At 40.4% G+C, this 13,590-nt stretch overlaps 1 protein-coding gene across 6 annotated transcripts in view; it reads right to left on the bottom strand.

Annotated features, from left to right (window-relative positions):
- The window catches only part of CDK5RAP1 (CDK5 regulatory subunit associated protein 1), a 47,267-nt gene extending 35,490 nt beyond the window's left edge, over positions 1-11,777 (bottom strand). For 5 of the 6 annotated variants that reach the window (XM_032462115.1, XM_014554682.2, XM_032462114.1 and 2 more), the window contains exons 1-7: positions 11,667-11,777; positions 8,798-9,125; positions 6,838-6,941; positions 6,305-6,339; positions 5,167-5,267; positions 3,721-3,931; positions 2,163-2,283 (exon numbers count right to left, since the gene is read on the bottom strand). In XM_032462115.1, the coding sequence (XP_032318006.1) occupies positions 2,163-2,283; positions 3,721-3,931; positions 5,167-5,267; positions 6,305-6,339; positions 6,838-6,941; positions 8,798-9,104 (879 nt within the window). In that variant the 5' untranslated portion in view covers positions 9,105-9,125; positions 11,667-11,777. The remainder of the gene's footprint in view (positions 1-2,162; positions 2,284-3,720; positions 3,932-5,166; positions 5,268-6,304; positions 6,340-6,837; positions 6,942-8,797; positions 9,126-11,666) is intronic. The other variant, XM_014554681.2, reaches the window with a different exon arrangement.
- Positions 11,778-13,590: the final 1,813 nt, after the last annotated feature.

The raw sequence follows: 13,590 nt of genomic DNA on the forward strand, positions 1-13,590 counted from the left end.
TTTCTGAGACTTCTAAGTTACAAGCATTAGACTCTTTCACCTCTAAATATTTTAGCACGTATTTCCTAAAAATAAGAACATTCTCTTACACAGTCACAGGGCAATTGTCAAAATCAGAAATACTGATACAATACTATTATCCAGTCCACATTCGACAAATTAAATTCTTACTAACTGTCCACACTACGTCCTTTATTATAACTTTTTTTAGTCTTTATTCAGTAATGGCATGTCTAGGAATTATCTTATGGATATAACCATTAAGACTGACAAAAATTAATGCATAAAGATATACACAGCACTATTTTACCAGGGGAAGAACTGAAAGAAATTTTAAAGCTGCTGTCCTACAAGTAATTCCAGTGCATCTATACCACGGAAGGCCCCACAACTACAAAAATAAAGCTAAACACTGCTAACGACATGAGAAAATGCTCAATTATAGAGAGGATACAAAACTGCTTAGGCAGTGAGATCACAACATTTTTTATAACTTTTTTTCTCCCTGATCAGAATCCACTCCAGGATCATGCAATGCATTTAACTGTCTTAACTCTAGCCTTCATAAAGACTATTTATTTTTATAAGTTGTGACATAATGTTAATTTAAAACATACTAAGTGCATGTGGATCCTGGACTGGATTCTGAAAAAGAAAGAAGACATCAGTGGGGAAGCTGGCAAAAATCAGAATAAACTCTAAAGTTACTTACTAGTAATGTACCAACGTTAATCTTTCAGTTTTGACAAATGTACCAATGTTAAGATGTTAACATTAGAGGTAACTTCATCTTTGCAACATTTCTGTAAATTTAAAGTTATTCCAAAACAAAAAAAAAATATTTTTTTAAGCAGTGTATAAAACTAAGTAAAATACACGCACATATAAAAAGACATAACGACCAAATGCAAAAAATGAACAATTGGGAAAATGTGAATATGCGTGGATTAGGATGAGATGATATTTAGCAATTTTTGTTAATCTTGTTAGAATTAATGGTATTGAAAATATCCTTATTTTTCACGGATGTATAATTACTCAAGGGTAAAAAGCCATGCTGTAATTTACAATACTTTATCAACAACCCACCTACTGTTCTCTTCTGCAGGGCTGGAAGACTAGGGTCTAGGGTTAGAGAGAGAACCCCTCAAAGACTGAGGAACCAGATCCCAACAGGAGGAAGGCAGACAGTATCTTCCTTTTGGCCTCTGATCTGACTCACTATCCTGACCAATCCTCTGTCCCTCAACTAGTGAGCTGGCTCAGTGATAAAATGAACAAAAGATTTGGGAATACCCTAGAATACACAAACTGATAAATCATTCTCTGAAAACTTACTATGTGTCAGGGTAGTTTAAAAATATTTAAATTAGTATATCCTTCCAATAACAATCCTTCCAATAACCCAGCAAAGAAGGTATTATTTTACCCTCTTTTCACAGATCAGGAAACAGTGTTTTGAAGAAGACAGTCAAAAAAAAAGACACAAATGAACTTATTTACAAAACATATACAGACTCACAGACATAGAAAACAAACTTATGGTTTGTTAAGGGGGTGGGAAGGGACAAACTGAGAGTTTGAGATTTGCAAATATTAACTACTATATAAGAAATACATAAATAACAAGTTCTTTCTGTATAGCACAGGAAACTATATTCAATATCTTGTAGTAACCTATAACAAAAAAGAATATGAAAAGGAATATGTATGTATATGTATGACTGAAACATTATGCTGTACACCAGAAATTGACACAACATTGTAAACTGACTATACTTCAATTAAAAAAAAAAATTTGACACAACATTGTAAAATGATTATAAATCAATAAAAAATGTTAAAAAAAAAAAAAAAAGATAGTTAAATGACCTGTGCCAGGGCAACAAGCCAGAGAATGGTGGAACCAGGCCTCACAATCATCTAATTCTAAACTCATGCTCCCTCCATTCTACTGTGCTGCCTCCTAAGCAAACATCTCAGTGGACCTGCCTATAATTTGTGGGCAGCAAACCAAAGAGGTATACCTAGGTATTTCTTTCTGGCCAGATATTTTTCTAAACTTGTATAGCTTAGAGAGAGCACAGACTGCAAGACTAGAAAAGTTGTCCTCATCCTCCCACAAGCATGCTCACAGTAAGAAAGCCTGGAGAATTTTTCACCTGCTCAGAAAGCTTCCTCACTTCCTCTAATATAGAGGCAACAGGCCGACTCCTCTCCCGGCCACGTGTGAAAGGTACAATGCAGTAGCTGCACATGTTGTCACAGCCTCTCATGATAGACCTGGGGAGGAAAGCACCAGAACTTAGTAACAGGAGTAGGATGACTTGGTCCAACCCAAGGAGCAGGTCACAGCTCCCTTGGCATTATCCTTTGGCTCTGAATTCTCTTGGCAACATGCTCACATTGGACCAATCTAAAGATCTACAAAACAATAAAGCAGACATTTTTTATTGTTAAAAACTATTATCTGATAATCACAGGATATAAACCAGACTACATGGTAGATATAATGGTTAACCTGAGGTGAAGGAATGGGGTGCAGATGTACGACACCTGGACTTTCTACTATTTATATTTATACAATTTTGAACTTTTAAAATCCAGACCAGAAAAAATAGTATTAAAACCACATATAAGGAGTGGAGACCTTGGATTTAAAACACAAGGTTCTGCATTTCTTACTCATTTCTGGCCCAAATCATAAGCATCTAAATTATACCACCCTCTTATTTGCATCCTGTATATGAAAACCTCAATTTATCTTAAGGAAATAATTATAAATAGGTATGTATCAAAGATGTTCACTGAAGAACTATTAAATGTTAGCTATTAACTTTTATTAAGCATTCCAACAACAGAGTATTAGATAGCCATTAAAATGAGAGGCTGGCGAACTTTTTCTGCAAAAAACCAGATAGTAAATATTTGAGGCTTTGCAGACCACATAGTAGAGACTTATGCTCCTCACAACTACTCAATTCTGATTCAGATACTGTAGTGGCAAAAGGAGCCATAGATAATTTGTAAACAAGTGGACATGGCTGTATTTCAATAAAACTTTATTTATAAAAGAAGGTTGTAAGTCTATTTGCCAATCTCTGTTACAGGAAGTCTAATGACATAACAAATGTCCATCATTTTAAATAAAAGAAGGCTGTAAAACCAATACACCAAGAGGCAATTTTTATAAATACACACACATGCAGAAGAAAGGACAGAATGATATACATCAAAATGATAATAGTGTTTATCTTAGGAGGTAGGAGTATAGGTAATTCTTTCTCTCTTCTTTATGTTTTTCTATCTCTCCACATATTCTTCAACAAATATGAACTACTTTGTCACCAGATCTTTTTTTTTTTAAATTAGAAGATCAGGGGAAGAAGAAAAAAAAGATCAGGAAAGCCCAAGATACTTTCTTGAGTGAAAAAATAAGAGTGTAGAAAGGAGGGTAAGAAAGATTCCACATTATGTAGATGAATGCAAATGCAAAAAATACTTCTGAAAGGATCAGGCAAGAAATTACTAACATGGCTGCCTCTGAGAGGTAGTCTTGGAGACTGAAGACGACAGGTATAAGAAGAGTCTTACTACATCATTTTTTGTCTTTTGTACTTTTTCCTATGTGCATTAATTTTTCTCAATGTAAAAAGTTAACATGTTACTTTAAAAGTGAGAAGGAGAAGCTGACTCCCTGTCTCTTGGTCAGGGACTCACACAAAGGCAGAAGTGGCACTGGGGCTCATCTGGACTGGCATGACATCGGCATAGGTCTCATCCAGAGACAGCAGCACGTTGGCAGCTTGCTGGCCTGATTTGGCAACAGCTAGCAGCCGAGGAAGGTCCCGATAGGCATCTGGACCAGCCAAAATATCCACCATCTTCTCCCTGTTGAGAATCTCTTCCTTTAATCTCTCAGCCATGCAGCCTGGGAGGGAAAAGGAAACAAGCTAAGCATCTGTTTCCAAATTCATCTGGTCTCATGGCTTCTTCTCAAGGACACATCGTCCCCAGGTGGATCAGAGACTAGAGCACAAAAATTTCTCCAAGAGTTTAGCATCATCCCTCAAATCTGCCCAACACTTTTATAGCTCTGGAACCTGTATCTTCCTATACAAGAAAACCATGAGAAAAGGGCTCTAGAGCAATTCAATTAAGTGCCTGGAAAAAAACTAAACCACCATCCAAAAACTTATGTAGCCACCTCTTTTTTCAATTGAAAATCACTTGGTGCTACAAATGAAAACTATTTTGCATCAGGGACTTATTATTTAAAATATAACTTGGGGGGAGGGAAGTATAGCTCAGTAGTAGAGCACATGCTTAGCACATAGGAGGTCCTGGGTTCAATCCCTAGTACCTCCATTTAAGAAAAAAACCTAATTACCTCCCCCCTATAAAAAAACAAAATTAGTTTTTTTAAAAATAAATAAAACTTATATACAATAGACTTATGCCCTTTACCTCTCTTGTTGCCCATTAATACTTACTAAAACCTACAAGAAATGAGTTAACCATCTATGCTGATCTCTTTCATAACCAAAAAAACATTGCTATTAGTAAGACTATAGAACTTAAAAGCCCATTTTATTACAAACACCCTTTAAAAACATTTGTTTAAGAACTATTCTTGGTTGGGCAACTATGCTTATAGCAGCATCATTCACAATAGCCAAAAAGCAGAAGCAAGTCAAGTGTCTTATCAACAGATGTGGTATATAAATACAGTGGAGTATTATTCAGCCTTAAGAAGGAAGGCAATTCTGACACACGCTACAACCTGGATGAACCTTGAGGACATTGTGCTAAGTGAAAAAAGCCACAAAAATACTGCGTGACTTCATTTACATGAAGTACCTAGAGTAGTACCTAAAATTCATAGAGGCAGAGAGCAGAATAGTGGCTTCCAGGGACTGAAGTGAAGGAGGAATGGGGAGTTGTTATTTAATTGGTTTGTACCTATTACTTTCAAGGCACTAAGAAAAGCCCTTTTATGAACTTTATTTCATTTAATCCTACAGCCTCTGACATGAAGTACAAGAGTTGAATGGGATGTATGATTTCTTCACCACTGGGAATCCAGCCTCTAAGGGAAACTCTAGCATATAAAGCTACATGGAGTTCAAGTCTCAAAACTCACAAAATCTGCAAATTACCAGGTACCTAGAATCCCAATCTTCAGAGGCACTCGGGAGCGGAGCCGTTTTGACTTCAGAACTTTGAGCTGTTGTAAACGATTCCAGATGGTCTGTTCAGCCTTTTCCCTACAGAGATCAGAAGAGGTAGACCTGAATCTGAAAATAAACTACAAAGCAATATAAAAGAGTAAGACAATGAGAAGAAGACAAAACCAACCTTCAAACCTTTGAATGAATATCTACCTTTGAGGCTTAGGGAACATAGGCAGGGAGCGAACTGAAGAAGCACCACCTGCTGTAATTCACCATTTCTAAAATCAAATCCTCCCTGCACATTTCCACAACCTGACAAGCCTTTAAGCCAAACTCAAAAACAACCTACTTCACAAAGCCTTTCCCAACTCTCCTCTGTTGGAGAGTTTGTTCTCCTATCATTTTAACTATATTTTTCTCTGTACCCAGCAACTTCTCTTTTTGACTGTTTGATTTCTTACCTAGTGCTTTCTGCCAGATGTAAGAGCTATTTGTGCATCTGTCTTAGTTCCCACCTCAGACTAAAGTCCTCAAAGCCAGGCTCCTTGGAAGAAGGGTGCATTTCTGAATCTCCCTAAGTACCAAGTCCAGTGTCTCACAACAGAGACCCTCAGAACAAAAATGCTGGATTAATTGATAGTATAGCCAGCTGGGGAAACAAAACACTAATGTGCCTTGTACACGGAAACAAAGTAATAAATAGGGTATGTTCACTTCTGATGGATGTCCCCATCTCCATTCAGAAGAACTCCATCCCTAGCCACTGACTGCATCTAGCCCTTACAATGTGAGCTACATCATAAACATGTGCCATTGGCTGCAAGAAAAACTCTAGGGAAAGTTGGGTGACTCAGGACACTCTCAGCTTCCCCATCAATAAAGCGAGTTTTATAACAACACCTACCTCATAGGGTTGTTGTGAGAATTAGTGCACGCATAGCGCTCAGCACAGGACCTGACACAGAATACGTGCTCAGCAAATGCTGACCAGTTCTATCATCACTATCTCTCCTGCTGTAAAACTGCAGATCCACTGGCTTATCTCCACAGGTAGCACCAGGCTGGCACTGTTGGCTCTGGCATTATTATGTAAGACATATTCACTCTGTAGTTAAAGAACAAATTCCCACCTGATAGAACACGTGACAAGGAGGATCACATCAGCCTGAGTGGAAAGCATGGAAAAAAAGGAAAATTAATTATCTGTGACATTAGCCTTGTAGAATCACTGCCCACAGCCCTTTGTCTTTTAAATTATGGTAGAACTCACATAACATAAAATTCACCATTCTGACCATTTTTAAATGTACAGTTCAGAAGCATTATGTACATTCACACTGTTGTGCAACCATCACCACCATTAACCTCCAGAACTACTTCATCTTCCCCAACTAAAACCTGTGCCCATTAACACTAACTCCCCATTCCCCTCCTCGCAGCCCATTTTTAACCTAGTTCTCTGCCTAAAGGTGAGCACCACCATAAAAGTTTCAAAAATAACTGGAACAAAAGTTCACCTTGGTCCCATGCTACACTCTTTCCTCAAGGGAACTCACTCTCACTAGGCCATACCCTGCTCCTGAAACGCCACCTAAGAACCAACACAAATGCAGAATCTCGTCCAGGCCCAGGCAACCAGGGGAAACAGGACACGTGTGTATACCTCTTGAAGGTTACTGGTCCGCAGGTAGCCACTCTTCTGTAAGATGGACCAGGCTATCTCTGTGTCATTCACATTCATCTGGCAGCCATAGGTCTCAAGGTAGACTGCATTGAGAGGGCAATTGCATGGTAAGCAGACAAAAAGGGAGCACATGTCTCAGTCTCCTTCCCAAATACCCCAGAAACACCTGAGGCAACTGGTTTTCCACCATGTCCCCTGTCGCCTCAATTCTAAGATACCATCAGTTGCCAGATATATCCCCAAATTAATGACAGCCTTTCAGAACAAAAGAAATACTATATTATATACACACGCCAATTATAAGCCATGTCATTTAAAATATGGGAAAAACATGCATCTAAGAATCAGAATAGCTATAAAAACAATTAGAAAAAGGAGGACTAGCTGACAGCAATGATTATCAACCTGGGGGAAAATAATTTAAATCCACATGTTATGCTCCTCCTTCTCAAAATGAGGTTCTCCAGCCTTGAGGGGTAGCAGCAGTGGCCAGAGGGTACAGAAAACCACAAAATAAAAATGAGGCAACTTCCTACAGTGACTTCAAACATCTTAAGCAAAAGCAAACACGGCTATAATTTCATAAAACACATTTGCACAAAGTTTTAAGAACATTAATTTCACACTCTGGCAAGTCCTTTCAAACTGAATTCCTGTATCAACTTCCCTGCCCCCACCAACACACTGTAATCCACAGACCAAAATAAATTCTAAATGGAGTTAAAAGTTGAAAGACAATCACATGAAAACCAATGGAAAATAACAGTAATTTTTTAAAAAAAGAAAGCGACAATTAGGACATTTTCTTAAAACTTCCTTGGCTCACTTTCCTTGTCTAAAAAAAGAAAACACCGAATTTATGTCAGGGAGATTGAAGGGAACAACAAATTATAAAGGACCACAAAGTTCCTAGCAGGAGTCACAAGGTATACAGACTGCTTGATTTACCAATTCAACTCCTAGAAATTTATTCTAGAAAAAAATTTTTTAAAGAAGTAAAGCTATCTATATATGTGTATATGTATAGATATATATGTGACACTTACTACAGAGTTATTTATAACATAAAAAGTTTTGAAACAACCTAACGTCCAACAATTGGAAAACATCATGGTATATAGCACATGATGTTTTACACCAATTTTTTAAAATTCAATTATGAAGACTGTAGTATTTGGAAGAATATTAAATAAAAATAGCACATTACAGAAGTTCAAAATCGGTAGATACTGACAGGTATATGTAGAGTAGATAAACAAGATTACACTGTATAGCACAGGGAAATATATACAAGATCTTGTGGTAGCTCACAGCGAAAAAGAATGCGACAATGGATATATGTATGCTCATGTATAACTGAAAAATTGTGCGCTACACTAGAAATTGACACAACATTGTAAACTGACTATAACTCAATAAAAAAAATGTTAAAAAATAGCACATTACAAAATAATTTGAACCATATGACTGCAACTAAATTATTAAGAATCATAAAGGGATTTTTTTTTTGAAACAGTGCAAAAGAGGAGAGGTCTGTTTGTCTCAATGTCTCTTCAAAGTTTTTTAAAGGCATAACTGCATTATGTTTCTAAAAAAACCTCTGACTGAGCATAAAGAATGAATTTTTATAGCACCAATCATGAAACCTGCCTCATAACTTAAGATAATCTAAAAATCAGAACAGTGATTATAGAGTTTCCAAAGGTAAACAAAAAGAGGACTCCCCAGGACTTCTATCCCCCGGTTGCATGTACCAAAACTGAAAGATTCTTTATATTATTGTTACTTGGTGGAGTTTGAAGATGCCATAACTTAGCAGCCTTCCCACTCTGTTAACCCTCCAAAGCCAAGACTGTAATAAAAGAACAGTAAAAATCAGGCCATGGATGCTGGAATGGAGCAAAGCAGGAAGCCTAAAGAGAAGAAAAGTAAAACCAACCTTTTCTCTGTCTTCCTGAAAGTTCATCCACTGTGAGATACGGGGGTGGGTCGTCCACTTCTGAAGACGGTTTCTCTTGAGGAACTGAAGCATGTCTTAAAAAATGCTGAAAAGTCGGTCCAGTGGCCAGCCTGGAGCTGAAATCTTTCCAAACTCCATCCTCCTGTTGCCTCTCTGGACTGGAACATGCAGTACTGGGGAGACCACTGTGTGCCCTGCAGGTCCTGAGCAGCACCCAGGACACGGAGGCCAAGGGCCCCCAGCTCTGACATCTCTGCATGCGGAGGACACACTGTAAAGGGTGCATGGCACAAAAACAGCCCAAAGTCTACAAAAGAATGACAGTCATCACCAACATTTATTGAACACTATGTATAGGGCACTGCTCTAAGCACTTCAAGTGTACTAATACATTTAATCCTCACAAAAACCCAGAAAGAAGGTACCCTTGATATTTTACAGGTGAAAAAACTGAAGCAATTTGCCAAAGATCACACAAAGGAGTGCCAGAGATGAGATGCAAATCCAGGCAGTCTGTTTTCAAAACAAAAGTGTAGTAGAGATGAAATGAGAAGCCCTGACAAAATAACAAAGCAACACCTTATGCCAGAACAGTTCCAAGGACTTTAAGAATATTAACTCTTTAAACTTTCACAGCAATCCTGAGCAACACAGGCAACAGACACTATTATTATCCCCACTGAGAGGAGGAAATAGACACAGAGAGGCTGAGGGACTTTCCTAAGCTCCCATAGCCAGTAAGCAGCAAAGCTGGGATTCAAACACAGGTCTGTATTACTGCAAAGTCGGTGGCCCTAGCCACCTTGCTACACTGCCTCCCCATACTGTGAAAACCACTTGCTGAGGGCATCTTCCTTTGGGTTCCTTCAAAAGGAAAGTATCTAACATGAGGGCAAGATCAGTGACTCCTTCCACCCTCCAAGACTTTCAAATTACTGCCTTCAGACTTCCCACTCTCTCACATATGGCTGTGGGGATGGAAAACAGCATAACCTTTACAGAGGGCAATTTGCCACCTTCCATCAAAATTACAAACACACAAACCCTTTGACCAAGCAGTTCCATTCCTAGGTATTAATCCTACAGATATACTCCGACATGTGCAAAATAACATACACCCAAGGATATGTGATGCAGCAGTGTTTCTAATAGCAAAGAGGTGGAAAAGATCATTAGGGGACTAGTTAAATAAGTCATAGTACATCCATACAATGAAATAAGATGGAACTCTTAGACAGTAAGCTGAATCTATACATGACAAAAGAAAGGTAGCAAAGTGCTATACTACCCGTACTAGGCACTACATGAATCTGTGGAGGAAAGAAGGCATGAATATTCAAGTACATACCTGAAAATGCACACATTATCTCTAGAATGCATAAGAAACAGTGGGTGCCTCCTAGGAAGGAAACTAGGTGACTCAAAGCACAAAAGGAGACATAATTTCCACCACATATTCTTAATGGACCACACATCTCCAGCCTGACTGCCTCACTCCAGCCATATCAGACATCTTTATACTAATCTTCACTAACTTCTAGGCTTTTACACATGCTGTTCTCTCTGGCTATCTTCTCCTAACTGACTTGACCAACTCCTATGCTACTTTTAGGTCTCTGCTTCCTCCTGAAAGCCCTTCCTGGCCATCAGCCCCAAAGTCTAGCTTGGGGTCCTCCTCTGGGTTCTCAAAGCCTCTTTCTAACTCTCTATCACAAGACTCATCACACTTTGCTGTTAATTACTACTTATCCCTTATAAGCTGGGAGGTCCCTGAAAGCAGGGAACAAATTTCATTCATTTCTACATTCTCAGTATCTCCCATTCTAGTAACTGGCTCTTGGCAGGTACTATACATGTCAAATGAGTAGGTGTGACCTGTTACTTCTCCAACCTTATCACCTGCTGTACATGCTACCAGCACTTCAGGCGGGAGCAAAGACAACCTACTTTCATGAGACAGAGAACTTTTAGTGTAAGCTTTAAAGTCACCCATTTCTGCCCCTTACTTGTTGTGAGACATTGGACAAATCAAATTCCTGTCCCTGAGCCATCAATTCCTCCTCTGTAAAATAAGTATAAAAATGGTACCTACCTCTCAGAGGTGTTATGAGAATTAAAGATATTGAAACCTAACTTGACATACAATAAATAAATTTTCAGTAACTGCACACTTTCAACCCACATCCTTTTTCATGATGGGTATAGAGCACTGTGGTTAAGACCCTAGAGTCAGAGTCTGTCTTGCCTGGTAACTTTGGGTGCATGGAAGCTTCTTAAGTTCTAGGAGCTTCCATTTCTTCATGTGTAAAACGGGGATAAGAGTACCTATTATAGTACCTATCTCTATGTCTGCTGTGAGGACCAACTGTGACACTCCAAATAAAATACTTGCATAACACAACGTAGGGGCCACTGTTAAGGCCCTACATTAACTGACAGTCGACAATAACAATGAGACAACAGCCTCATCTCAACATAAATAAACACAGAGCATCCCAAAGATTTTACTGGATGGTTATAACGTATCGGGCATGGCGCTAAGCGCTTCCCATGGATTACCGTATTTAACCTTCACAGCAACTGTGAGGCAGTTCTACCGTCATCCTCACTTCATAAGTGACAAAGCTAAGGCTCGGAGTTGGGGGTGACTTGTTCAAGGTCACAAACAAGTATGCAGCGGGGGTTGGGGTGCGAACCCTGACAGGGTGACTCCAGGGTCAGTGCCGTAACCACCGCGCCATCCTCCCCTTGAACACCGCGCATTCCCCAGGCTCCGCCGCCGCTCCATCCCCAGAGGTGGCTGGTGGGCGAGGATGCAGGCCACCTCCTCCCGAGACGCGCCGCTCACCTCCTGCAGCCAGAGGGCCGAGCGTCCCGCAGCGGAACCACTTCTCAGCGAACCGGGATCCCGTCTCAGCCCTCCGCGGCTGCGCGCGCACACGCGTAACTTCCGTTCCGCCGCAACTTCCGTCCCGGGTGTTCCGACGGAAGTGCTTCGTCTGTACTGCCCGGGTGGGTCTAGGGGCTTGGCTTTGAAAAACCTTCACTGCTGTGCTGAACCAGAAGGTACCCCCTAACCCGCGTGTGGCAACTGAGCGCTTGAAATGTGAGGAGTGTGAGTGAAATGTGTTCTAAATGTAAAATACACACCAGCTGTCGAAGAAAATGCAAACGACGTCACTGAAAATTTTCATATTGATAACGTGTTCAGATAATATTTGAGATGTATGGGGTTAAATAATTATATTATTTAAGTTAGCTTCACCTGTTTCTTTTTACTTTTTTAATGTGGCTACTGGGAAATTTTTAATTATATACGTGGCTCACATTCTATTTCTGTTGGACAGCGCTGCGCTATAGGATAAAGACTTCCGGATTCCTGTCTCCAACATGGACCCCGGCCTCTCCTCCGGAGTTACAGACCCATAGTTCCGCTGCCTACGTGACATCTCCCTTTGGGTGTCTTACGACCATCTCTGACGTACACATCCTCACCCAAAACCTGTGCCTTCCCAGTCTGGCCCATCTCAATAATGACCCGAGCACCCTCCCACTTGCGCTAGGAGAAACTGAGGAATCATTTTTGTTTACTATCCTTCAATCTCCACATGCAATCCGTTAGCAGGTCCCATCATTTCTTAACTCCAGAATGTCCCAAATCTGTCCACCTTCCGTTTTTCCGATTTTCCGGTGCTGCAACTCTAGTCCAGGCTAGCATAATCTCAGAAACGATTACAATAGTCATTTTACAGGCAAGAAAACTGAAATTACAGAAAGTAGCCCTGTGTTGAAGCTCACACAACTAAAATATGGCAGAACTGGGATCCACCCTCAGGCCAGTCTGATCCCAAAGCCCTCTTCTTACCACTGACTGACTAATTCAGGGTCAGACTGCCTGAGTGCAACAAGGCTCTGTTGCTTATGACAGCCATAGCCAAATTAATCACCCCTACTGACTTCTAGTTTCTTTGCATATAAAGTGGCTGCTGTGTGGAAAATTCACTGCATTCTGGATGGGAGGGTGGGGAGACAAAATCAGGACAATATTTAGGAGGCTGTGGCAATTGTCCAGAGATTGTGGAGTGCTGGACCAGTGTGGTATCTTGGGGCAGCAAGGATGATGGGAACAAACCCGGGTTTCAGGAGTTTGAGACACACTACAATAAAGTTCACACTGTCTCCTTAGATGACTGCTAGGCACCAATTCAAATATCCAAAGGCAAACACAGCCCAAGGATTGTATTATGGTTCTTGTTTTTTACTATGGTTCTCCAGATAACCTAAATGTGATGGTGGGAGGCCACACCTCCATCCCAATAGGAAGTTATGTTGAGGAGGGAAGCCTTCCACCCACCCTGCCAAGAGCAGACAAAACCCCTTCTCCCTCCCTGATGACCCAAGCCCAAACCCTGTACTTTGAGACATACCAGTTCCCTGCTTCAGGTCCTACTTACTGTTTCACCATGGCCCTTCCCTCTTCACTCTCAGTCTTGTCCTATTAGAATCACAGGAGAGAGGAATTCTAGAGCTGGAAGGAAGCCACTGTTAGGGCTTCCAGTGTGGAAGTCAGGGAGGGGCCAGGATTTGAACCCAGGTTCTTGACCTCAGAACTGTGCTCTTTCAAATCTGTACCTTCCCCAAGCAGCCCAAAAGGGAGGTGTCCCACTTTGTGGCCAGAGCAGGAGACAGCAGGTCAAAATATATCAGAGCTACCCCTTGCTAGTTCTGAGGGATGTTCTCTGGTGCTATGCACACCAGCCATTCCAACATCC

Source organism: Camelus ferus, chromosome 19, assembly GCF_009834535.1.
Source record: "Camelus ferus isolate YT-003-E chromosome 19, BCGSAC_Cfer_1.0, whole genome shotgun sequence".
NCBI lineage: Eukaryota > Metazoa > Chordata > Mammalia > Artiodactyla > Camelidae > Camelus > Camelus ferus.